This window comes from Lethenteron reissneri, chromosome 20 (genome assembly GCF_015708825.2).
Source record: "Lethenteron reissneri isolate LAM-NWPU_2019-01 chromosome 20, ASM1570882v1, whole genome shotgun sequence".
In the NCBI taxonomy this organism is placed as follows: Eukaryota; Metazoa; Chordata; class Hyperoartia; order Petromyzontiformes; family Petromyzontidae; genus Lethenteron; species Lethenteron reissneri.
In genome coordinates this window covers 4,446,745-4,474,347 of record NC_083798.1, presented here as the reverse complement: position 1 = coordinate 4,474,347, position 27,603 = coordinate 4,446,745, and the positions used below count along the sequence as shown (strand labels likewise).

General features: G+C 40.6%; 1 protein-coding gene across 5 annotated transcripts in view; it reads right to left on the bottom strand.

The window, feature by feature from the left end:
• Positions 1 to 27,603, bottom strand: part of LRP1 (LDL receptor related protein 1) — a 308,287-nt gene that overhangs the window by 274,898 nt on the left and 5,786 nt on the right. For all 5 annotated transcript variants that reach the window (XM_061554630.1, XM_061554632.1, XM_061554633.1 and 2 more), the window contains exon 2: positions 15,826 to 15,984. In XM_061554630.1, the coding sequence (XP_061410614.1) occupies positions 15,826 to 15,984 (159 nt within the window). The remainder of the gene's footprint in view (positions 1 to 15,825; positions 15,985 to 27,603) is intronic.

The window sequence follows — 27,603 nt, the reverse complement described above, 5'->3', positions numbered from 1 at the left end:
GCTGCTATTTGCTATTGCCGTTTACTAATATTATTTGTCGAGGAAAGCCGCACAGAGTGGAAACATATTCGTCGGGTCTTTCAGTAAAGTCACAAAGAAAACAACAAAAATAACAAGAAAACACACTCTATTTAAATTGAGCATTTTGCACGTGACAATAGACAGGAGCGTCCGGAGAAACCCCATGCGCGTGAGATGAGAACACACAAATGTCCGTGGATGAATTCACGCGTACCCACTTGCTGTACTGCCTTCTCCTAAACATCGGCGCTTGTGCCGTCTCGCCGCCGAGCGTCCGTTCGCACGCTCCCCCTGCCGTGCTAGCGCCTGGCACGATCTGCCATCGTGCGCGTTAACGCGCAATGCAATCCTCCTCCTGCCATGAACAGTCTCTGTCTCTTCCCGTGCCCGAGTACAATCCCCCCCCCCCCTCTCTCTCTCGTGCCGAGTGCTTTGCACGCAGTCTCCCCCTGCGCGTGGTCTCCCGCGGTGCGCGCTATCATTTTACGCTGCGCGTCCGAGGCTGAGAGCTCGCCCGAGAGGATGACCACGACAGCAAGGCGTGGGTGGGGGATGGATTCTGGGGTTATCGCAGGCATCGCGAGAGAAGGAAATGTTGCACGGGAAAGCTTCGTTTTCCAGCGACGGAGAGAAGGTGTCTGACAATGGCAATGATGACAATGATGATGGGAAGGAGCAAGAGATGAGGGTGATGACAAAGGACGATGATGATGATGATGACAAGAAGCTGAAGATGATTGTTATTTGCGCGATTGGCAATCTGATCATGCCACTGCCATGAGGCATGTCACGCAACACTACACTTATTCTGCATCTTACAGTTATCCTTACATATTTTCGCAGATGAGATGACTTGTGCAGCAGATTTTATTTTACTATTTTAACCACAGACTTGACGCACCGGAAATGTATCTGCCCGAATTATGCAATTCATTTTGATTTATTTTCGCAAATAAGAGACAATGTGTGATAATTTACTTTTTTTAATCCACATTTATCCACAATTTTTTGTTCTGCCTCAGAAAAAATAATATATTTTGTGAATGGAATTTGGCCTAAAATATTTGCAGGTAGAAATAGTTGTACAGAACGGTGTTTTCAAAAAGAGTCATGGACATTTGTCAAAAAGACTATGAGAATATTAAACACGTCGGCTGTCGCTTGATGAGACTGGTTGTAATTGCCGGTGAAACGTCGTACTCGAATTGTAAATGTTGTGGGTTTAGCTTCCAACACACCGGTGTGCTGAACGAGTAACGGATCGGCACGTTTTGTTTACGTGACAAACCTTACTAATGGGCTGCGTCAGGTAGCGGCGGGTTTAATTACACATTTATATTTACGCGATCTAACCCCAAAAAAACCTCTATTATGGATTAAAAAGCAAGACTGTGAAGAAAAACATGGAAACCAATGCATGTTTTGAAAAGCAGAAGAAGAAAAAAAACAGGTCCAGTGATTCCAACACCAACATTGAAAGGGGGGCTTTGCAGCGTCGGTTTTTTGTGATTGTGCTCGATCACCGCCAGATGTGTGTGTGTGCGGGTTGTTCGGCACGATGTCCGACGTTTTACTCCTTGTCCTGGAAAACGTCGGACATCATGCCAAACAAAGTGGGACAACACTGAAAACATATCGAATTGCTATGATGAGAGGGCATATATTAATAACGATTATATTTTGAAGACTTTTTTTTTATTAAGTGTGCATTGCAGATCTCTTGGGAAATAGTGTTTTTATGTGGAAACCAAATGGTTCAAGTGAGGTTGCAGGTTAAGCATATTTTGAAGTCCTCTGCAGATACAACAGAAAATTGTACGACTACCACATTATGTTCGAGTCGGAATACAACTAAATATTGCAGATTTTAAAGTGTCCATTGTTAGTGATTTGTATTATAACATATCGATATGAGATATTTTAATAATAGGTGAAAGATAACTTGCAACGTAAATGTCAGTTTTAGAAGAGGCAATTAACCAAAAGCTCTGCTACATTTTCTGGTGGGAGATAAAAACAGAGGTGACTTTGGAGGCATCTCCATGCAATAAACACGGTTTAATTTCTCATAGCAATTTAACTTCAATTGCAGGTTGTGTTCTGGATGCAGCCTATCACGGCCATTAGCTTCATGCTAACTCTTATTAATGAATCACGTGTGAACAAAACAAAGCAATAATAAAAATCCTTGAGGAGATGGTAAATTGTCCCAACAAGCTGTGCTCCTGATGAAAAGAGCCAAGATTAAGTACCAAACAAAAACACGACGTAATCTCCCTTTCCCTTATGGGTGCCCAGATGCCAAAAGCATACTTCTCAATATATTCCTTCTCATTCCAATGTAACATTTATTTATTTATTTTCCAAGGAAAGTAGTGGAGAATTTGGAAGACAAGCTCTTTTCATCACCAAATCTTTATTTAAACTGGATTTGTCATCATATTTCAAACATAGATTCGAATGAATGTACTTGTACGTTATTCACATCTGCAGAGTGCGTAAGATGGGCGAGAAGAGATAGAAAGCTGAAATTTGGAGGAAAAAAAAAGTGTCAATTCCATTCTTACACCGAGAAAGAAAATAAACAAGTATAACCCGTAAAAACAAAGTTTTTCACTATAAATCCTTTATATGCGTGGCGGCTAGAGTCCTCGCGTCCTCTGGCTTGAGATGGCTGCCACCTATGGGTCAGATGATTGTCTGCCAGTATTAAGCAATTGGTAATTAAATATTTAATTTGTTTTCCCTAAACAGTGTAAAATTTTGGGAATTTTTTTTGCGAACATTATTTGTCTCGCACAACGAATCTGTGTGCAAAATGTCAGCTCGATTGGATCACGGGAAGTGGGTTAAAAAACGACCAAAAGATTTGCACGGTCGTAAGCAAGCAAGCACGCAAGCAAGCAAGCGAACTTAATATAAAGGATTTTTAAAGCAACATTTTTCATTTTGGATCCCCCAAAATTTGGGGTAAAATATTTTTTTGACTTTGTATTTTAATCTAGGCCCATGCCAATTTGTATGTAGAGGCTTTAAAAGTTGATGAATCCAAGTGTGATATCATCTATTACAATCCAAAACACACAAAAAAACACATTTCTTCCTGTAAAAAGCATCTATCATCAGCAGCCTATCCACTGCTAGATGCTCTCTTCAATTAGATAATTATAAAAAAAATGTAACAAGTATAAAAAAATCTAATATTTGCCATATGATGACCTATAAACAAATGTGCATTGAATCTAATTTCCCATACAATCCCTTTTTCATATTTGTAGCCAACGTGAGCAAATGCAGTTCCATAGACACCGCAGAATAATCTGCATGACGCACTTTCTAAACCTATTATATGCTTCCTTGAGTGTATGATTAAATATTCTCCTGATAATAATGGTGCCATTATGAAGCTGTAAATAGCAAAACAAAAATCCTCCCACGGCCTAAACACGATGATTAATAGTGGCTGCTAAATGACGGCGTCCGTCCTTTTCGGCTTTCCAGATGTGGCTTGCACATTTGACTCCCCGGCTGTGTTTTGTCGATCGTATACCGTGCAAACAAAGAACCTTGGGATACACATCATCGGCAGCACAACCACTCAGTGCAAAGTACCGTATTCCAGCCAAAAACACAAGATAATACATGGCTCTAACATAAATCCACACGATTTTCTTGTTTATCTAATGTTTATAACAATTAAATGTATTACTTATTTACCATCTTAAAAAAATGTCTAACACTCACCACTACCGTAGGGGTCTACCATTATATTTCATAGCATATTAAATAATTTGCAACGTTTTGTATACACAAATATTATTTAAATGCAAATTCCTTTTGGTAACAGTTTATTTGTTAATTTGGCACATCAAAGCTTATCATAATTCATCAGCTTTAATACATATCACAACCACATATGCAGATTGAAAACATGGACAATAAAATTGCCATTAGAGTAATTTTATTGCTCTTCATCATTCCACTGATTGCATAGATTTTTCTGTTTATAGAATCTCATTATTAACAAGCCATCCCCAATCAATCTCATTTCCCCTGCATAAAGGATTTATGCTCGTACAAATAAATGCATACAGATGTGTCACTTGTTTCTGTTAAGCAAAGGGTCACACGTGAGACTTGACTCGGATATCAATTTAGACTAGACATTTCCCAAAGCAACTTGAGTGATGTACGCAAACATCAGCAACACACGTGCACGTAAAAAAACTACGGATGGAATTCAACAGACGAAAGACGGACGGACAGAGTTGGATAGACAGGCAGAAATACGTACAAATTAATTTAGACAGACACGAGGTGCATCTGTAAAAAAAACACTATTGCAAAACCCATTTATGTGCTTAAATGCATCACACCCACCCATATCCTTTTTAATCTGGAGCTGCAGATGTAGGAGGTTTACTTAGGGAATTAGAGCACATTATCCATTATCCAATGTGAATCCGAGAGTGCGAGAAATTACAATAACAACCTCAACAAAAGTAATCCAAAATGTACGAGCAGAAAGGCAACTTGAGATGTATAATAGGGATGTGTTCAATTTTTCCAAATGAATCCGAAAAATAAGAAAATCTAGCTTGATGTGAAATGTCGTACGTCACAAATATTATGAATTTCCATACTTTATCTATCAGAAGTGGCTTCACGTGGCATCGGGTAGCCGTCGCTATTGCTAGCATAGAGACAATAAGCATGAGGGCATAATATACATCGTCCGAAAATTCAACAAAGATTCGAAATTGTCCTTGAAATCTGAAAATCTAAAATATCTGCTTCTGAAAATCACCCTTAATTTACAAATAATATTGTTACGTAGCACTGACCAATTATAATGTACCTTCACGTATTTTTGTTCACGTACATTTTCTAAATCATATTGCTAATTACATGTACGGTATTCTTTTATTCTGCCTGACTAACACAAAACATTTTGCAACAACAGGTACAATGGTGTGAACTCTCTTTCATCCATTTTAATGCAGCACTTGCGTAGCATTGCTTATGAAAGCCTTCATGGCCAGAAAATGAAAATTAGATTTTGGTACTGTACATACGTAGCACTGTACATATCCCCTACCTCCCCACTCATTTTATTTAGTTTTTGAGAAAAAGCCATTTTTGAGGGGATGGTGGGTGGGACGTGGAGTGTGTAGGTGACAACCTATGAAATTCATATTTAACTCTAGTACTAAAGTATAGCTTATGAACAGTGCTCACCGGCATGGCCAGACCATAGACATTAGGACCAGTATTAGTGCCTCGTCGGCAGAGGGAAAAATTGCTATTCCCCCTCACCAACTCAACTGGGTATTATCGGGGCAACCACAGCCTGACAAGACAGCGCTCTCCCAAAACTGCTTTCCTCGGACAAGAACGTGTCCAGACGGTAGTAGGTGGTAAAAGTGTGAGGGATAATTCCAAACTGCCACCCTACAGATATCGTTCAGAGGGATTCCTGCCCGACTGGCCCACACTGGCACTGCCACCAATTATGCAGTGAAATGAGGTTCACACCTCCGTGTGAACGTCTGTCCCTTCTGGTTATAGGGCCTCCCTCTTTGCTGACCGTGCAAGGCAAAGAGCTGTTCTGCCCTCCTCCGGACCTCGGATCTGCACAAATAAAAGTCGGTGCCCTTACGGGATCCAACCTGTGCAGCCTAGACCTCCGCTGGTAAACGCAGAAGGAAGGCGGGACAGAAAAATGGCAGAACAATTTCCTGGTTTGACAAGAAAGTCCGAGAACACCTTTGGCACAAAACGGACCGACATTCTCCCTCAGTCTTTCCTCTTTGAAATGGTCATGAATGGGTTTGTTGGCCACTCCCGTTTGCCCTGGAAATTGTTAGTTTATTATAAACTGCAGGTTTCTTCCCCTTATCTGCCTCTGGAGTGAGATTGTGGGCCACCATCAACCATAGGAAGTGTCCTCGCACAGGGATGATTTATTTATTTTAATGGAAATTCCTCCTCAAGATCATTTCTCCTCAAAGCTTGTTTTCTTTTGAGAGGAGTGTCTAATGGCCCCATGGTCTCCTCTGATGCTGGGACCCCCTTTCTGAACTCCCAGCTGCTTGGACACTGTCCAAGAAGGAGGAGGCTCAAAATTGTATCTCCCAGGTTCAGGGTCAATCCGCCAATCTCTCGCAAGAGAGTTCTCTCCAGGGCCTTCTGGAGTTCTGCCTCCGCCTGAGCCCTCGCAGCTTCTGAGGTCTCCTCAAATGGGTCCCAGTCATCCTGACCAGAGTACCCTGGGCTAGACGGTTCAGCGTGGACGGTGTGCACCTCATGTCAACGCGTAAGGGATGTCCTCCGATCCCTAGCCCTCTTGACAGCCTCCGCCCACTGCAGACGTCTCTCTGCCATCATGGGCTGTGCCTCCCCCATGTTGCAGTGCCCACATGTGGGTGTTTATCCACTGCTCCGGACGGTAGGCATCTCACTGGTGTTGACACGTGGGGGCCTGGCGGACCCGAGTGTGGTCCTTGACAGGTCATTTAGAGGATCTCTCACACATCACCAGAGCTACGTTTGTATGTTGAACTTTTTTCGTACCGTGCTGATCGCAGGTGATACGAGTCACAGACCCGATTCCATTGAGGTTCCTGCAACCCCAGGATTCGCTACCTGGGGATGAGGATCCTGCAATTGTCCTGGGGTGCTTCTTCGCTGCGACAGGTCCCTTCAGAATCAAGGGTCCCACCCGTGCACCAGTGCCACCAAAATGGGCCACGACATTTAACTGCCAAATTTGTTGCACCATCCGTGCCCTCATTAGCGGACAGAGACTCCGCATGCTAATGCACCGCTCCATGATATGACTGCACCTGAGGCAGTAGAAACGGCAATGCGTGCACATCGCTTTGTAAGCCGTGGTTTATATCTCCGACACTTGCACGCACTGCGCGCGCCATCTCCATGCTGCCGGGCTTATTAATTAAGCAATTGGAGATTCCTTACACGCTACCGCACTGCCCCGATCAGGTCAAACAATCAAGTGAGAAATGAGCCTGCGGATCGTAAAAAAGCATCATCGCTGTCGACTCTAAAATTTGAAGTTGGATCAGGAAACAAACACAAATTAAATGGTAGGATAATGACAGTTAAGGAAATAACTTAGGCTGGACATCGCTTGAAAAAAAAAACTGGCCAATGGTCAAGGCCATTGATGGAGTGGCAGTCAAATGATAGATCACCCCTGAGCACAATGTCACAGACAAGATGATGGAATCAGATTGCATCTTGTACAGGACCAAGATGGATTTAGGAAACGTACAATTGTAACGGATGGCAAAAACTTGGGGTGGTCTGCATTCAGCAGTGGATAGATGGCTGATTAGGTATGTTCACATTCCGCAAGAGTTGACTGGATAACGTGCAATTAAGTTTTCATATCCTTATAATTTGCCATGTTGAAAAAAAACGAATTCAACAGGCTCACTATGTGTGAAGTCTATTTTCTTTTTTGCATAGAACTATGACTTGAGAAATGTTCCAGGTCCATAGTACATATCTACCCCACGATATTAATATCTAGCATGAGTGCCGAATTTGCAGGACCACACATAAAACCCAGAGTTAAGAACATTACAGCGAGCACTGCTTTATGTACCATCCAATGGGTCCCTTGCATGGATGCTGCGCTCCTGAACATGCACATTAGGACTCAATGGTCATATTAATAATTCTTTAGGAAGTGTAGACTTTATGCTGAAGGCATTACATGCATATTAAACTTGTGACCCAGTGAATTTTATGTTAGATGCACGTACTCTTTTAATTAGGCGTGTACTGTTCTTTGCGATTTTAATGGTCAATAAGAATGTATCATTTTACGTTTTGAGCATTCTGCTTCCTATTAGACAGTCGCTAAATTTTGCACACAAATAAAAAAATCTTGCACATGCTTAAACACTTCCATGGGATTTTCTATAGGGTAGTTATCATTTGGGCATAATCCACTACAAGCATGCCAGGAGAGGTTGTTCTTCTCGCAAGAGCAAACTGTTTCCAGATAATAAATGGTATATAATACTATATTTTTTTCTATGACAGAACATTCTCTTTTGCACGTTTTGTAATTGAGCACCCAGTGACACCTAGATAATATAATTGTATCCTACTAAGCCAGTGGCGGGCCGTGTATTTTACACCGAGGCCTTCAGTGCTATCCTCCCGCAATTAAACCGCATTCGAATAACCTCACCCTGACACGTGGCCTATAGGCTATTGTCATTCGACATAAAGCACCCCACATTCACAGTAACCTTTATCGAGCGGAATTAAGAGATTTAACACGAGGCTTAAACACATGAGAGTTACAATACATTCATTGCAAAGACATGGTGACTGAAACCATCAAGGATGTACCACTATTACGCAGTATGACAGGATGCTGCATCACAAATAGACATCGCATAGCCCAAATCAATGTCATTACCAATAAAACGAGAACAAACTCACAACAACAAGTTACATTTACTCATACGACCACCAAGCAAGCAAAAATGGCGTAACACACAAATAACACAATCAGGATTCAACAGGCTTCCCCACAGAAAAACATCCAAAGCACTACATCTAAAAATCTAAACGTCACGAAAGAAATTTGAATTAAATCTTAGATGATGCTACTGTGACGTGCTAGCTAGTTTTACTTGAGTTAGCTAACTGGCCCTCCGATCACGCCACACGGACAAGGCTAACGTAGGCGGCTAGGCCAGCTAGAAGGCTCCGGCGTGTCAAAGAATACGCTCAACATGGCAAACTCTAAATCGGATTGGTTAAAGAATATGACAAACAACATCGCCCCCCTTTGCTTCAACAGCAGAGCTGATTCTCTCGACATTCTGAAGGCCTCAGGGGGTAGATTTTTTTACCCGGAGAGGCAGAGACAGCACAGGTGGAAAATCTGATTGGATAAAAGCTCTAATAACACTGGTCAACAAAAAAATATCATTTTTTTTTCTGGCCTGGAACTTTTGCAGCTGTTCTAGACTAACTTCAGGGTGCTGATTCCAAATCTGATCTCAGATTTGCTCTATCACATCTCATTTTTATGCTATCGGCATACCCCATTTTCATTGATTTTACCTGAAATTAACTCTGTCACTTATGATTGCAAGTTGTTGCGAGTCAGTGACTGCTTTAGTGTTAAAATATGGTGCTGTATTTTTAGGATAGTGTGTTTATAATATAATTTTATGTAGATATCCACATTTATTTAATATTTTTCTTCTGCAGTTTTTATTGAAAATGCAATATTTGATATCTCAAAAACCTGATGTGATAGACAAAAACTGATGCCAGATTTGGAATCAGCACCCCAAAATGACATTAGAACCGTTGGAATACCTTATGCCAGAAAAAGTGTGTTGACCAGTGTAATATATGAGCTGCGCTGGAAGCAGCACAACTGAGAGATTAGCAATGAAATGACGTTAATAGACAGATGGGAACGAACTTTATAAAATACATATAACATTCATGAAAATACATGTTAAATTTTTATTTAAAGCTTTCGTGACTGCATGGATTCATATTCTTGGTTATTTCAGTAAAGTCACGTAGAAGGGAAATAATAAAATAATAAAATATAAAATAATACATTTTTAATTGTTTTATTTCCCTTCTACGTGACTTTACCGAAAGAACCAAGAAGATAATATATGTTAAATTATAAAAATAACATTTTCTGATTCTGACACTCTCTCGGCCAGCAGAGAAGGCCTTGCTGGCCCTGAGGGCCCGCCTCTGTACTAAGACCACCTCATTAGTGAGGTCCTAACGTTTGGAGCGGTGATAAAACAAATGTATGGAAGTATATATCCACCACAGTACTGGAAAATAGCTAGCATAGCGTATATTTGGTGGACCACTCTACCCCAAGTACTCTTGACTTCGAATAAGCTGTGTTTCATTCCCAGAGAGACTAGCTGCTTGATTCGTGTAGCTATTTTGGCTGTCATTCCTGCAACTATTTGGCAGAATGATGGCCATTCTTTGTTTTTTTTTTACAAAATCTGAAAAAAATAGTTCATGTGTCCAATTTCATGCACACAGCACCCATGCGGCCAACTCCTCATGCCACAGTTGTGGCGATGACCAAAGTGCGCGGGATTATGGTGGAGCCAACAATTGCGGACATCTTTTGAATATTGACTTAAAACTTTCGTGACTGCAGGAATTCATATTCTTTGGTTCTTTCGATAAAGTCACGTAGATAGAGTAAGAAAATAAAAATATGAAAAAAACCACGACGTTTCGATCGCAACACAAGCGGTCGTCATGATGACGACGATTAAGATTATTATTTTCTATATCTACATGACTTTACCGAAATAGCCTAAGAATATATTTTGAATAGTTGTGGAAACGTTCCAGCTTTGTGCTTTGGATGTAAAAAAACGTTGATAGCAAAATTGCGTCTAATTAATAATGATCATTCAGGGTGTCTCTAAACGAAAGTCAATGGTAACTAAAAGTGTCCATGAAAGAGAATGGCAGCTCGGGGCGTTCTCATACGAGAGATAATGGTAGCACATTTGAGAGGCAGGTGTTCAGGAGGTTAGTAAGGTGGGAAGGGGCACAGCGAAGAGTTGCATAGTCGATGCGTTGGCTGTGTTTAAGTCCAGGAACGAGTACGGGTTGGGGGAATCCCTGCAGCAAAAGACGACCGAGTGTTGGACAGAACGGGCATAGGGCGAGTGGAGAGCGCGCACCGTCAAACGCCATATTGAACACGGCCGTAGTGTCTGTAATTAATATTGTAAATCAGACTTAGAGATAGGGAGACGGGAGAGAGTTTTATTGGTTATAGGCTTTAGCAGTTGAAATACAGGAATCGATTATGTGTACATATGATAGGATTAATGGTTTAATATCGTTAAGTATTGACGCTATTGCACATTCAATTACTGACCGCAGTACAATTTCACACATCTGACCATCACACGTCCGCCCCAGCGGATTGACCACCACACCAAGTGCAGTATTTGCACATGGGCGTAACTGTCATTTTCTAAAGATGTTCACATATCCGCCTCTAGCCTCAGCTCCTGCGAGTCAGATATGTGATGCTGTATTATAAAAACTGTGTTGATCGCTCTTCCTTTACAAATTATAGTCCCTTGGTAAATAAAGTTATTCACCCATTTGTCGTTAATTACATGTGGATGTTATGGACTACGACAAGGTGATTGACTTCAATGGAAACTGATACGGTCGTCCAAGCTCTCACAAACTAAGGGATATATCCAAAATATATAAAAAAAACATTCACAAGGATTCGCGCAACAACCGGAGACTCGATGAAGTAAACAAAAAAACCCACGGAACTGAAGAGGAGTCATGGCAGAGCCAAGCCCGAGCTGAACCGTGAAAAAGGATATGGGTGTCGTTTTGTTCATCGTGGGCTTTTTTGTGCCATCATAATCACTCGGCTGTGACCATCAACTGACTCACTTGAGAACCCGGTGGTGTCATCACGGGTGGCTGCCCAGATTCAATCCCAGGTTCTCAATGGTGCTGGGCTCAATGTTTTCAAAAAATATTTCTCGCCTGAACCACCCAGAATTCCTCATGTTAATTTTGATAAGAGCAACTTAAATGGAAACTCAGATCGAGAAACAAACACACCTTCAAATTTGTTGTTTCATGAAGGAATCTCTGAGCCAATGTCCAGCAATGTTTGTAGATGGGTAAGCACGGGAATTATAAACACCAGTGATTGCAATTATTTATGGCATTTGTTCATATTATAAAAACACGTTTTTCTCTATCCGCCATACATTTCAACAGTTGGTTCAGTATTAAATAAAAACAGACATCCCCAATGTGCCTTCATGCCCCCTTTTAAAATCATCAGCAGCTTTCCAATTCGTAAATTTGGGATGTAATTAGAAATGTTTACAAAAAACAAATGAACAAAACCGCAATTGTTGAGGGGAGTAGATGAGTAGACGTCTTGAGGGAAACACTAATGTCCTCGGTTAGGAATGTTGTGCCTATTTAAAAAAAAATATTCTTAAGATTGGCACCAAGTAATGGGGAAAATTGCATACTTTGGAGGATTATCGAAGGTGACTTGGCTGCCAACACGCACATGAAAAAAAATAATGAGAAACATTTAATAACCAAACAGCAGTGGTTGAGATAAATAAATAAATATTCCCATTTTATTATGTTGCTTCAAGTTATGCAAGTCCCGTTACTAAATACACACTCTGCATTCGATCAGTAATTGTGACATTCCAATGTTTTCATCTTTATTTCTAACAATTACAACTTAGAAAATATACAGTGAGAAAAAAACATGCAGTGGCCATTAAATACAATTATGTAAAAAAAAACAAGGGGGAATTAAAACATTAGACAACTTGGGAATGATTCAAAATAATATAAAATATAATAATGCTTTAAAAAGCTGTCTTATTTTTTTACCCAACGTTATGCCTCTGAATAAAAGGAAGAGGCTATTTTCAAGGACGAAGCCATGATGACTAATCAGGAAAGATGAACGAATATGAACATCTAAATCAATCTTACCTTGAGCATCTATTAAATCTTCACTTAAATCATTATTAGCTGAGCTCGTCAAATGCGACAGGCAGTTTCAACATGTTATGTGACCCAAAGGATTTTGTAAAATAGCCAATTGTTGCATAATGCTGAGCAGCATTCCATATGCATAGCAACCACCCTGGTCACAGTAACCGTGATCACATTAATGTGGCAGTAGATCCCTTTAAAGATGTCAAGAAAGCCAAAGGAGAGCACTCTACAGCCTGCTTGTACCGAGATTGACTAACTACCCCCTTGCCCATTACCTTGTTAGTTGCATTACTATGCTAATTAGCACATGCAAATGCTCACACATATGAGACAGCTGATATGTAAATAAGCCAATTATATACCGCCACTATAAATAAAGCACTAGAACCTCAATATTCCACATTTACTATTCGAAAGTAATACCACTTTGCGGCTGCAAAAACATTAATGAGTCCCGAATTAAAATTTCCATTCATATCTGGGGTCATTACTCATTGCGTAAAGTCCATCTTATGTGGCAGGCAAGCTTTCCCAATGGAGGCAACGTGTGAAAAATAGAACATTGCATTTCCCTATATATTACCAGTTGCTTCATTGTGTCGCACTGAATGAAGGCGCAAGCAATGCCAATACTGTCTGGCAGAAGCGCAGTGCATTGTAAGCCAACTGAAATACACTGGTCGTCTATAGAAGCCTTTATCACACCTCCAAAACTGCCCTCCATTCGGGAGGCACTTCAAGGTAAAGGGATAATTCTTTCATACAAAAAAATAGAAAGTGTTGGTTGCTATGAAGCACTTTTAGAAGTAGAAGTAAATGATAAATAGATGACAACAAAAGTCATGCTTCTTATCAGAATTGATAATATATACATACATACAATTTTAAAACAAAATCCCCTTTCTATTTCATGCAATCGTTAGAGCAAACTCTGTACATAATGAGGTCAGCTTGATCACATTCTTGCCTATGGAACTGCAGCCGTGTTCGCGTCGATTCTTCTCCAGGTCCTCCGATGTTTCCCTCAACATTTAGAAACACGCGTTTAGAGTATTTGGCTACTGCTATAAATTTCCACATGATAAGCCACTTCGTTGAATTACCGATTGTGGCCAGGTCGTTGCTGAAAAAGAGCTACTTAGATTATTGGGCCTTACCTGGTAAAATAAAAAAAATTAGTCAGAGCTGGAACACCACTAGGCTAAACCTACTACACCTGTTTGTGTTTACACAAACTCTAAAACTAACAGTTTCAAACGGCCCAATGCCTTCAACTGTAGGAACAAAATGAATACAACATCTATAAGTAAATCGGTTACAGCAATACAGTGCGTACTTTAAGCAAACAGAAAAATCTTTGAAGAGCTCCTGCATTGCCAGAAATTGTAATTGCCTGGCTAGTTTAACATGCTGGTATAAAGTTTGCTTGAGCCTAATGTCTATTTGCTCACGAATTTTGATCAGCAGCAGAAATACAGTATGTATGCAGATAAGATAGTTTTTTTATATACTTTCCCATGCCTGCACATGAGTTACCATAACATTATCTTAACCAGCATAAGCAGGAGAGAAGTTTGTATCTTTACGATGGAGCATATATTATTGCAAATGTGAGAAAAGTATAACTGAAAATGTAAGTGCAGCAAGAAAATAACAGAAACTATCCAATAAAACTGAATGTACACATTTCTCAGAAACTGATATCATGATACGAAACTAACTATTCATTGGACCAGATAAGACCCACTGAGCTATATAGCTTTTTGTCAGAAAGGGCCTGGTCACAAATGAAAGCTCAACGAAGTGGCTGATCATGTAGACATTTATAGCAGTCAAATACTCTAAGCGCATGTTTCTAAATGTTGAAGGGAAAACCGGAGGACCTGGAGAAAAATCCACGTGACCACTGTGAGAACATGGAAACTCCAAATATACAGACAACAAGGTCGGGATCTATTAATTTTCTATCTACGTAACTTTACTGAAAGAATCAAAGTGTATAGACATTAATGTTTAAGAATGATCTACTGTTTTTAAGGTTTAACTTTTAAATGTCTATTCCTATTTGTGTAAACGTTGCTAAAACTTGTGCAAAACTATTGGCTGCGGAAGACAAACCCTCAACAGAAGATTTGATTTATTTTTCACAAAGGTAAAATGGTGCATTTTAATATCATTCACCATTTGAACTGGAAATCCGTATGAATTTAGATGTATTTTTTCTAATTCAGGGCTGTAATTTTAAAAGTTAAAAAAGCCATGTTGACATTTTCTGACAAGCCCTAATTAGGGTGTAATACTTGCACAATACATATCTGAGTTCAAGCGTCATAGATTAGATCAAGTACCTGGTAAACTTGATGGTTGTACAATTCTGTAGGCCATAGCTATGGAATCTAAACAGCATTATGTGTTATTAAGCCATTCCGTGCTCATTATGCTTCACAGTATTTAACAAAATATACAAAACAGCCTACCAACACTTTCAAACATTGCCACATTTGTCCTTGGAAAAAAAAACACTGATGAGATCATGCACTTTTCCAATGAACCAAAAAAAATCCAAATATAATGAGTTTCACTGGGAGACGTATCAAGGGTAGCGGAATTACTTCATATAAATGTGCTTACCACCGCCTTAAATACGCACAGTTGTTCAAACTTACATTATTTGCACATTTTTGGTACAACTATAGATAAGCATTCATATTAAGTGTATTTATTGTTACCTTTTAAAATTGAGTGCTTGGACTTATGATAATTTTGTACATCAGTACGGTGTTGGGAGCAGCAATGACAAATTGCAGAGAATAATCAAACAATGACTGTGAAATGAATGGAGCGAGTGTCAGAAAATATAGGGAGATACTTGCTTAGAATAACAATGAGGGGGCATACAGAGCAACACATGGATCAAGGAGCAAAACACAAATTCGAGAAATAATATTGACTGCTTAGGAAATCAAAGAAGGCTTGGGCAGGACACACCACGAGAAGGATATACAAAAACTGTTGATGGAATTGCAGCCAAAGTAGAAAGTCTACGAGAGAGAATATTCAGCGTGGAGATTAGAGCAAAAAGATCGGCTCGTGTGCAGGAGTGAGATGAATTGTGACATTGTCGGACCCATGTGAGATGGTAGTCGTGCCAGTAGACCTTGGGACAGCAGTGGATCCATCATTGCCGATGATGCTGATGATAGAGTGCAGGTGCGGTGTTCAGTGCAGACTCACGGCAGCTGGTCTCATCGGAGCCATCGCTGCAGTCACTTTCCCAGTCGCACACCCAGCTGCGTGGCACACAAGCCCCACCACCGCACTGGAACTGATTCCACAGGCAGCCCTGCTCCTCCTCCTCCCTGTCTTCTTCATCGTCATCACCCTCCTCGTCGTCTGCAGTATAAACGGCGAAACAAAATCATCCGCATTCGTCGTCATCACCATCATCGGCATCGGCACCAACACTACCACCATCATTACACTGCTGAATGGCGGTTTCATGATAAATTATTGCCATCCACTTGCCAGACCGAAACAAATATAATAGATGGGCCAAGATTTAGTCGTGACACAATTATAGATAGAGTAGTTTCTCGAGATGTGTTTACCTGCTTAGCTATGCCCATTATTCGCTCTTACATTCATTGTCTTCATATCGAATAACGTTCTTTCTAAGCAATTTGAATTACTTAAAAGTCGGGTTGATACCAGTGAGTATACAAGTTTTCAAATGTATGTACTTTTATAATGGCATACACATTCAACCACCAATTAAATAATCTTAAAGTAATATATAGCCCTTGGTCAATCCACTGCTAGATGATTCTCAAGAAGCTATTTTATTTACCGGGGTTATTGAACCAATCTTCACCATGCCGAGTTGAAGTGTGTGTGTCTGAATTGAATAGAGGCCCAGAAACCGTTGATGTAATGTGCCACCGATGTTAGCCATGATTGCAAATCAAACCGAGGCAGCTTGTTTCACAGGAGATGAAAGACGACACACAACTGCCCCCCTAGCCCCTACTGTACTGTATTTTAATTCACTTATGCACAACAAGGCCCTGACACAAGATAACCAAAACGCCTGTTCAATTTTGCCCCGAAAGCAGCTGTTATCGGTTTATTCGAGGCCAATATAGAGAGTTTGCTCCTCGTCCATGCGGATATCTTCACCGATGCTTGTTGGGCTTTGCTCCAGTTACCTCCGAGCAGTGGGAGCGTCACAACTCGCACGTAAGAAACACAAAAATCACGTTGCGAATGTTGCCCAGAATTCAAAGGGCGTGTATTGAAAACTATGAAAAAGTACCGGCATCAATAATGAATTTAGTTATAGAAAAACGTCTCTCTCTCTCTATATATGCATAAATCAAGTTTCAATGCATATAATGACCTGCAAATATATGATTGATTGCTATACAGATATTGTTGAATGATCTAAATACATTTGATGCAGAGCCTCTATACTGGAATGCATTTGTCAAATCGAGAGGCCACTGCAGTTTAGTGGTGGCCGTTGATCGCTATCGTTGTAGATGGGGTCACTGCCCTGATATGGGTTTTCAAATCTCACATCATGTGCAGATGGTGGTACGCTTAATTGGAAGGCAATGCTGTTGTAAAATGCATGCTCTATTGCAATGCAATGCATATGCGATGAGCACAAACTAGAACCACGTACAAAATGTATGATGCATTGAGCATTAAATACACACACACTGCTTTCTAATGAAACCCCATCACTTATGTCCATCGCAGCCATCCAAAAGCTCAGTTTCTCGTCTCCTTAAAGCTGAATTCATTGGCAGCTAATGGACGAGAAGCCGTGTTAAAGTCTTGCTGTGTAAGGCGTCACAGTGTACGGAATCATCTAATGGACAATGGGACAGCCGCAGGAGGCAATCGTACAATTGTAATTCTGACGTATCTGTGCCACACTGAAGTCAGTCCTCTTCCATCACGCGTTGCATTTCCTTCAGGCATTCATGAAAAAAAATTGGCTACCCATCTAAAGTGGGACCCCCCCCCCCCCCCCAATTGAAAACATTTTTGAACTCGTTTTGGGGGGAAAAATAATGCAAAACGAATAAGTGAAATTACAAACAAACCACACAATTTACACGAGAAAATTATCTGCAATTTAATAGCTCTGGATCTCTAGTTGAAACAGTTGCAAATTAATCAGCAAAACATATCCAGTGAAAAATTCCTCTCTAATCGGTGATGTGGAGCTCATCACTTGTAAACGACCCCATGTGGAAGCCTGCCTGGCAAAAACAGGACTAGAATCATGCCTCCCTCTTGTTCTACCTTCCTTTGAGAAGTGAGCTATGAAGACAAACATAAGCCCCTAAACAGGCGTTTACCAGCAACAAAGGAAATCCATAAAACAAGCGGGGTGACCGTAAACGACGATTTTTTTTGGCAGTTATTGAGAAGTAGCGCATGCTCAAATGACAACGTTATAAATAATTTCCAAAACGCATTTGTCAATATTTTACCAAAATAATGCAAACGTGTCCGACCTGTCACACCTCCAATGATTTAATAGGGGGGGTCTGTCACGGTAATGCCGACAAAAAATATTTCACGCCGTCAGATTTTACAGCGCGACTGACACTATACTCTATCATGTACACTGCACGTGCTGATTAGCATATTTTACGAGAGTATATCCCTTTACAAGATTAACACGAGACTGGCATTCATCAATGTAAAATTCTGACTTTAAAGACTCATGGCATAATTGTTCACACAAACCCTCTTTGTCAAGGTGAGCATTCCATTGTACAGTAGTAACCGAGCACATGCACATCACAGGTCAACATATGTGCGTCACTTCGGCACAATTGACTCTTTGTGCTTACTTGCTAATTTGCTGCGATTATGAAAATTCAAAAAAACAAAAGATACCGTTTCATACACAACACAGCAAATAACGAAGAATATTTTTTTAACAGCATGAGTATCAATAAATAAGTCAAAACCAACGCTTAAAATGTCAGATATTCAATGCTTCGCCGGTGGTGATGAGCCACTGGCTGGCACAATTCGCAGAACCAATCAAGAATGCTACGACCAGTTCATCAGTACGGAGCAGACTTGCACACCAACTGGGCAAGCCCTCATCGCCACGGGGAAGCCCCCCCCCCCGAAACAGCGTTCCCCTTCAGCCCAGCGTGACCGAGCCACGGGGTGAAAAAAACACAAGCGAGCCCATTGCCAGGGGCTGGCGCACACGCCCAGCACTCGGCATCTGCTTCCTGAGGGTCTCGCGTCTCGGTAACACCGATTTTGAGCGCGTTGGGTGGTCGAGCGCTCTGGCCGAAATCAAAACAAGCCGCCACCACCACCACCGCCATCGTCCGGGTGAAGCACGAGGGGGGGGGGGGGGCGAAGGGTCGTGGGTCGAGTTGAGCTCTGTTTGCCAGAACAACAAAAGCCCTGACCGAGCGCGCAAAAAAAAAATTGCAAGTGACACTGCAAGTGCCTCGTTGTCGAATCGCGCATGCACTTCGGAGTGGATAATGAACGTTCGATATGTGCCACCGACGCGTACGCCGTAAGGGTTTAAGCTGTTTAAGGGAAATTCAAGGAATCAATGGGATGGAGAAGCAGAGGCGGTCCTGGACTTGCGTCGATCCGCACTTAGGGCAGGTCGACATATGCCGCCACCCACGTTGTTACTGGCGGCGGAACGGACCGCGCTCATTGCACGACGCCGGACCCAGGCGTGGGTTCTGCTCGCAAAACAAATGTACTCACGGTGCATTGCCCAACGTGGCGCTCCGGTGCTAAACCTCTGTGCATTATTATAGATTTTGTTGTTGGTGTTGATTTAGTTCATGCGATTTGGTAGTTTGTATTCGTATCTATAAAAAAAAACCAGTTGCATATCGGAAGCCTTGGTCAGGAACGTAAGCCCCCCATTAAATCATCGTTACGCTGACAAAATCGGTCTCGACTTGCGTCATTTCGGAACGCAACCTGGCGGAGGTCTGATGACCGCCTGCATATAAGTGGGATGCTGCCGTGATTTAATGCTAAGCAGAATTGGCAGTCGGATTTCATCTATTTACACCCAGCAGTATGAATGCATAGACCACAGTTAGTTGAAGAGTGGTCGCCTGCTATGGGATTAATAGTGAGTATTCCCACGTCTTTCGAGACGTTTGGGCCAATGTGGAAGAGAAAGCCAAAATTCCCTTTGTATGGAGGCTCTCGGGAGCATTGGAGCAGTTGCGCTCAGCAACAAATTGCAGGACTGCACATTTTACTTTGTCTAGTATCATTATCAGCACCATGACCCAAATGGCATAATTTCCTCGCAACAGATTTGGCCCACAAGAATATCTCCCAGCCCAGCACAAGGGTCTTTATCCATGGCTACTTACTCAGAAAGAGCAACTCTGGCACGTGTGGGCAAATTATAAATTGGCCACAAACACGAGCGAAGACTAGCCTACTTATATGAACGGTGGCCTCGGGATGTCATTGTCACTGCCACAAATTTGGAGATGACGCACCAATTTTGTGGTATTGCCGCAGTGCATTACATTACCAGTAGACAACATGCAAACAAACAGGAGACTTAGATTCCCTTTGTTCTTTAAATTCCGTTAAGAAAATACCCAAAAAAAATTATTCAGCCATTCTCAATCCAGCAATGGACGAAGGCCTCGCCATGCTATGTCAGACATTGTTGTTGTATCTCGCCATGCCGAGCAGTACAGGTTGGTGAAAGGGGCAGGACCGACTCTCACATCACTTGCCACTTGTCAGCTATAGCCGGGAATCGAACTCGGCTCACTTTGTTCATAGCACAGCGGGTTAACTGCTGCCCGCCACTCTGACAGTTTTATATTTTTTCTCGCAAGCTCTCAAACAAAAATACGCTATTATAAAAAAATAACGCGCAAAGATGGCAAATAAATTATATTAAAACTACCTAAAAATCCTTAATTTGAAAACTTAAGATGTCAGAGTTAAGCTAATCATGGGCTTTTCAATTGTAGTTTACACCTGTAGTTTACAAATGTGCACACGACACCAAATGTGAATATTGTCAAACATCGCTCGACTTTCAAAATAAATCGTGAAATAAAATATTAAAATTTTGGCCATTTTGAGACCCAACCATGATGTGTATTAAAACGTTTAAAACTTGGTTTCTGAAGGTAAAAAAAAGACTGTACAAGATCGCCACCTTGAGAAAATCTGCCGCATGTTCAGCTCGCCTCACTCGGCGGCGATCCGTTTTCAACCTGAAACAAATTAGTTGGTGATACTGCATTGGCAGTGGTGGCGAACCATCGAACAAAGACGGCCACCACTCCATCGCGCGCTTCTGCGGCCGTCTGGAACGCTCTTCCTTCCGATATTAGGGAAGCCACTGGAGCTATGCACTTTTAAACGATCTAGATTGAAAACTAATTTCTTGAGAACTGCTTTTCGTGTTTAGTTTGTTGCCCTTCCCCCGCACCTCCGATTAGCGCGGTTGGCGACGCGCTTTGCGAAAGAAACAACCTCAATGGATTCATCAATAATTCTAAAATAAACAACGTTTCTGGCAATGGCCCTTCTTCATGAAATCATCCGAATTCATTTTATTATTCCCCTTAAGGCAGTGTTATTGCACATGGGTTGAGCTTTTGTTTTCAATCTGGTCACAAATGCGGTACTCTTATTTTTTTTCCCCTGAAGTTTATTCTATTCAACAACAGGAACTAAATCAACTTGACGATGAACTGAGGAGCAAATGCATACAAAAAAAACCCTGGGATCTGATGTATACCTTATATTTGCCACTGCTTACTGTAATTGTACTCACTGAAGTATCCAGTTTTACTACGATTAAATATGCTTTATAGTAATACATGCAACATCAAATATTGTGTTGCCAATCTTCATTGTGCCGAAATTTACTATTAAGTTTGCACGGCAATCTCACGCAAATAGCAACGTTTTAATTTATTTGTTAATGTGGTAAATTGTGTTTGAAAAAAAATCTCAATCATAACAGTAATCCGTGGGCTCCACAACCCTTCATTTCCAAAAGAACCCTCATTAAACCATCATACACAGGCAGCTTGACTGGAGTGGAAAACTTTCCACCTCTAGGCCCGAAAGAAAACACCATTACTCACGACCGTTCCATGGCTTGTGCCGTTGCATCAACATTAAGTTTAAGTCTCCGATGAAGTAAGTTTCCAAACAAAATTTGCCGATTCTTGAAAAATACCACCACAACACCTTAATTACTTATCCAGGCGAGCCACACTTTTGAGGAGGGTCCTGCATTGGGTTTTTCATTTTAAGATGTTTTCAGCCAATCAACGATGAGTGTTTATTATACACGTGGGTGTAAATCGGGGCACTCGGAGAAAACAAAACCCGCGTGCGAGGGGGCAACACTCTATCCCCGTACAGATGGAAACATGTGGCGATTAGTCCACTTGCTGTACTGCCTTTTTTGGCAAGCCACGGTATGACTTCTCGACACCCACGGCAAGGGAGTTTCACAACGTTTGTGCGAGCCAGCAACCCTCGCTGCCCCCTTAGCGCAGGATCACAAGTGTGCACCACCACTGCCCGGCTAAAAGCTGTTTCGTTTCAAAGGGTGCACTGCACACTGTGATGCGGATGCCTGTTCTTTCTTCACGACTGTTTGTGCGTGCATCAAGTGAGATGCGGTGCCAAACAAAAACGTAATCTGTGGCACTGCGAGAACACTCACACCAACAAACATCCATCAAATACGTGACTCTCATTGAGTAGCCATACCAGGTTATATATTTGGACATTTATTTTTTATCATTCCAACAAATGAGTCCATCTTAGAATCGTATGCGATTGTAGCCTGTATATCCGAGTCATCGTCTTCAACCGTGATCAATCCATTGCGGGATGAAGGGCACTCCAAGTTGATGCCATCTCTCATCTCCATTTGAGCTATTTTCGTAGCTCCATCTCCTCGGTGGTTTTCTATCTTCGTGTCCTGAAGATGCTGAATGCAGTTTCGAGAAACAAAAAAATATCTGCAAACTTTGGTTGTGAGAATTGTTCGTCAACTTACCCGGTGAGCTGGCACAATAATCTGCGGGCACATTAAACGCTTGCACACGTGACAATTTAATTTGTGCGAACTATGGCGAGGTGGCGGAGGATCTAAACGACGCAAACATTGTCTAGATCATTGTGGCCGAACTAAAAAAATACGAATAAATCTTAGAGTACTAATACTGGTCTGATAAGCTCTATGCCAATGAGATGAATACTCAAGCATGCATTCGTACATACATACAGACATACACACCGTCAGACAGTGTTTAACATTGCAACCTTGGACAGATCATTACTCATTGTGTACTGTGTATATAACGGTGGAGTAGTGGCGCAATGGTTAGCACACTGCACAGTCTTTGCATCTTTGGCGAGTGACATTTGAAGCGATTCTGGATCCTAATGTCACCAGTTTGCACTGACTATAATGGCGAAGTATGGTCAAGTAATCCCATGACTGATAAGGGATGTGGAGGCCTTCATTTGGCAATCAATTATCATTATTACATTATAACTATTCTGTATGTGATGATTCATACAAAATTAAGTCCTCAAGACCCCAAAAATATGTAAATTCACAATGTGATTTTGAATTTAGATTTAAAGCCTTCGTGACTGCAGGGATTCATATTCTTGGTTCTTTCGGTAAAGTCACGTGGAAGAGAACCAAAAATGTAATTTTGCTTTATTATTGACAATGATCAACCACTGCCATCCCGTTCTTAGACACTTACAGTGCCTTATAAGGTTCAACACATACTGTAATCTATTGCAGCATCTGGAAAATTGCAATGGAATAACCCGAAACAGACGATTATATATATGCTGATGAGTTTCATATCTATTTAAATTTCTCATCAGACCCTAATGGCAGACAATTACAATGTGATGAGTGTCTTCAAGGCATAACAGAAACGTCTTATGCGAAGCAAAAATCAACGTTACATTTTTGTCGTGCCGAAATTAACATTTCAAGAATTAAACTTTGAAACATGGAAGCAGGCATGATTTCAGATTCCTAGCATTGGTTTTGTTAAAAGCAAGATAGTAACGATACATTAATTGAAAACGATTATTACCTTCACTTTAGATCCATCGAATTGTGCATGAGAAAGTGTTTATCTATGAATTTTGCAACTTATACGCAACTTATATGCTAAAAGGCTTCGTTTCTCATTCAATTGTTCGGCTGGATTGGAATAAGGCTCATCACCGTAAGGCACTTTCACCGGAGTACAAGGTAAGCCAATCCATAACAATGCAAAAAATACTCTATTATCGTACCCTTTACTCTAATCCTTAATATACACCACCACCACCACCACACTGTGGTGAGGACAACATAAGGCGAGATGGATGTGGCATCACAAAATAATTCAGGTTTCTGGACTTTTCCGTCTCAAATTAAGCACTGGATGTCGGCCGTTGGGGCAATTAACACTGTACAACAACACAATAAAGGTGAAAAAAAATTAATAAAAGTAAAATAAAAATAAAATAAAAATATTTTTATGTTACTTTTATTAATTTAAAATTTTTATCTACGTGTCTTTACCGAAAAAATATAAGAATATGAATCCTTGCAGTCACGAAAGCTTCAAATCTAGAAACAATAAAGGTGTTAAAAAAGAGACAAAAATAATTAATTCCTGAATCAATGAGTGACCCCAATTTGTGACAATTCATCAAATCTCTGTAAGGGGATAATATTGCATTTGCCTGCGTTGCACCGAGATTTTGGAATCCACTGCTTGTCCACAAGCCAGACATCCACGAGTGTTGCTTTCTCCGAGACAAAGCTTTCATTACATTATTGACACTGGGTTTTTCAGATTGATTAATAATTTATAGTTGGAGGCTTTTTGTTTTGTTGCAATGTTTTAACTTTCCTTTCACATCTGTACAATGCAATTTGCTGATATGCGCCTCAACATTTGGATTTTAAAAAAATGTAGAACAATGTAATAATACATCACAAATATTCTTAGGTTTTTTCGGTAAAGTCACGTAGGTAAAACATTAAAATTAATAAAAGCAAAATAAAATAAAAATCACGACGTTTCGGAGGCAACACAAGCTTCCGTCTTCAGGTGGAACCGTCACAGCCACGACAGCTTACTTTTATTAATTTTAATGTTTTACCTACGTGACTTTACCGAAAAAACCTAAGAATATGAATCCTTGCAGTCACGAAAGCTTCAAATCTAGAATTACATCACAAATAGCATTATAAAATACAGGCGATGCAATGGTGCAAGTTTCTTCAGCCCCCTGTATCTGTCCACCCCGCAGGATAAAGGTCTTGTGTGCTGCGGTAAAGTGTGGGTACTACTATCTCTTCCAACATTTCGGGTCAGTATGGAAGAGTAGGCCAAATACCCTCTGTGTGTGTGGGGGGGACGGTTCGAGAAAGCTCGCTTTAGTGGAAGCCTTTCTGCCACCAATAGAATGAGCAAGATGTCGCATGGCTGCGCATTTACCAGTTATAAAATACAAACTAATCACACGTATCTACATAGCCACGCCTAATGATGAGTGAGAACACGTCCCACACAAAGTAGACATCAATTAATCAAATTACTTGGAGCGTGACACGTGCATAAACGCATTACACGATCCATATATTAATTTAAATTAGCACTACACCACATAATGTGGGATGAGGTTACCAATCGCAGGACAAAATTACTTAATTTGTATTTGTACTGAGAAGATTTGTAAACGAGGAAAAGGTTCACCATGGTGATACGCAAGGGACTGGAAACCCAGGATTAATAAATCAACGGTAGGTGCACATGAATCCACCCATTGCATGATGGAAATGTACCCACTAAAGGCGTTATATTACTTCAGCCCATGCTGGCATGCACACGTGAATTATATTTTTTAATTATCACCAATTTAATTTTCACATTCCTTTTAATTAGTACTCCTCGTTTGCTCATTAAAATGTAGAAGTAATGTACTCAACTTGTGAATGCACCTGCACATTCCGACATGTGCTAGTACACTCTGGAGTTTAAGATGAATGCATTTTAATATATAATGAAGTGTTCCACACATATATCTAAGAGGAATGTTAACTTTACTTTTGCAGATGATATTTTCGTGAAAGTGTTGCATATTGTAACATTAGGCTCAATAAATAAGTAAAATGTCTGTGTTATTTTTGTTTATCATAGCTCTGTCCAGTATATACACAATAACCATCCAGATGGTAACATGGTTAGTGTGGCTCAATATTGTGATGCATCAGTTCAACCTCTGGTTGGGAGTCAATTCATGCTTTCATCCCTCTAACTGATAACATGCAAACTACTTTTCGATTTAAAGCTTTCGTGACTGCAGAGATTCATCTTCTTGGTTCTTTCGGTAAAGTCACGTCGAAGGGAAATAATAAAATAATAAAAATAAAACATAATAAAATAATTCTCACGACGTTTCGGCCACAACGCAAGCAGCCGTCCTCAGGTGAAGAACATGTCTGTCGATAAGACAGAGTCTGAACATTCAGTCTGGACATTTAGACTCTGTCTTATCGACAGACATGTTCTTCACCTGAGGACGGCTGCTTGCGTTGTGGCCGAAACGTCGTGATAATTATTTTATTATGTTTTATTTTTATTATTTTATTACTTCCCTTCTACGTGACTTTACCGAAAGAACCAAGAAGATGCAAACTACTTTGTGAAGAGGCAACAGTGATCGTCCCATGGAACCCCTGCCCCACCATAGACATATGCGATTCAAACGAGAGCTTTAAAAATAACGGCAATGCCCCCAAACCATATCAGATGAAAAATACATTCATGTTTTGATTTACACAATGTCTTTTTTTTCGATTTAAAGCTTTCGTGACTGCAGGGATTCATATTCTTGGTTCTTTCGGTAAAGTCAAATAGAAGAGAAATAATAAAATAATAAAAATAAGACAATAAAATTCTCACGACGTTTCGGTTGCAACACAAGCAGTCAACGTCGTGAAAATGTTATTGTTTTATTTTTGTTATTTTATTATGTTTTATTTTCATTATTTTATTACTTCCCTTCTACGTGACTTTACCGAAAGAACCAAGCATATTACACAATGTCGTTAAGAACAAAAAAACTCCTCTGTGAGACAAGTTTCCTTCTTACTTCCAAAGCTTAATACAAAAAAATGTAAGACATGAAAAATCACCCATTTGCTGTCGTAAATAATTAACTGCATTAAGATTACTCAAAATAACCTGGAAACGGCCCCAGCTTCATTTCCGTGAGCCCTTAATAGCAAAATAAATAACCTTAAACAAACCGACCCTGCACCAGTGTGAGAAGCGTCAATGTATTTGACATTCACGTTGATTAACAGACACAGACCTTAGTTCAACACGACACCTACATGCCTAAGAAATCATTAAACTTTGGAACGACTGTACCCACCAACCAACGCCGTCACATTTTCCCTCCCTTTAGTTATTAATTCTGTCAAGTTCGCTCACTGAATAAAGTCCGCTGCTAATATCGCTCAAATAAAAATGTATCACAGTTAACTTGTGCAAAGCTCAGAGTGCTGAAGTAAGTTTTACTATATTTATGGGGCACTTAACATACTGACACATTATTGCAGAAAAAATAAAGCATTGCAGGGAAGTGGCGAGTGAAGATGGAGTAAACAGGGCTGGCTTCCATATTCGTGGTGGAATTCCAAAACGCGTTGGCAATTTCTGCCGCTGGCAATGTAAGAATGAATTATTGAAACTTGCTGCTGTTGCTATTAATTTACGGCAACTCATAACTGGAGGTAAGGGCGCAACCCCACACAGGCCAATTCCCAGGTCACAGATGGTTTATGTAACAGTCCACTTAGCAGCTGCACTCCAATATATGAAACTAACCATCATCATTCTGCAGGAAACAAGCTGTTATACGAGTACAGCTGTTAACTCTATTCTTTTATGACAAGGG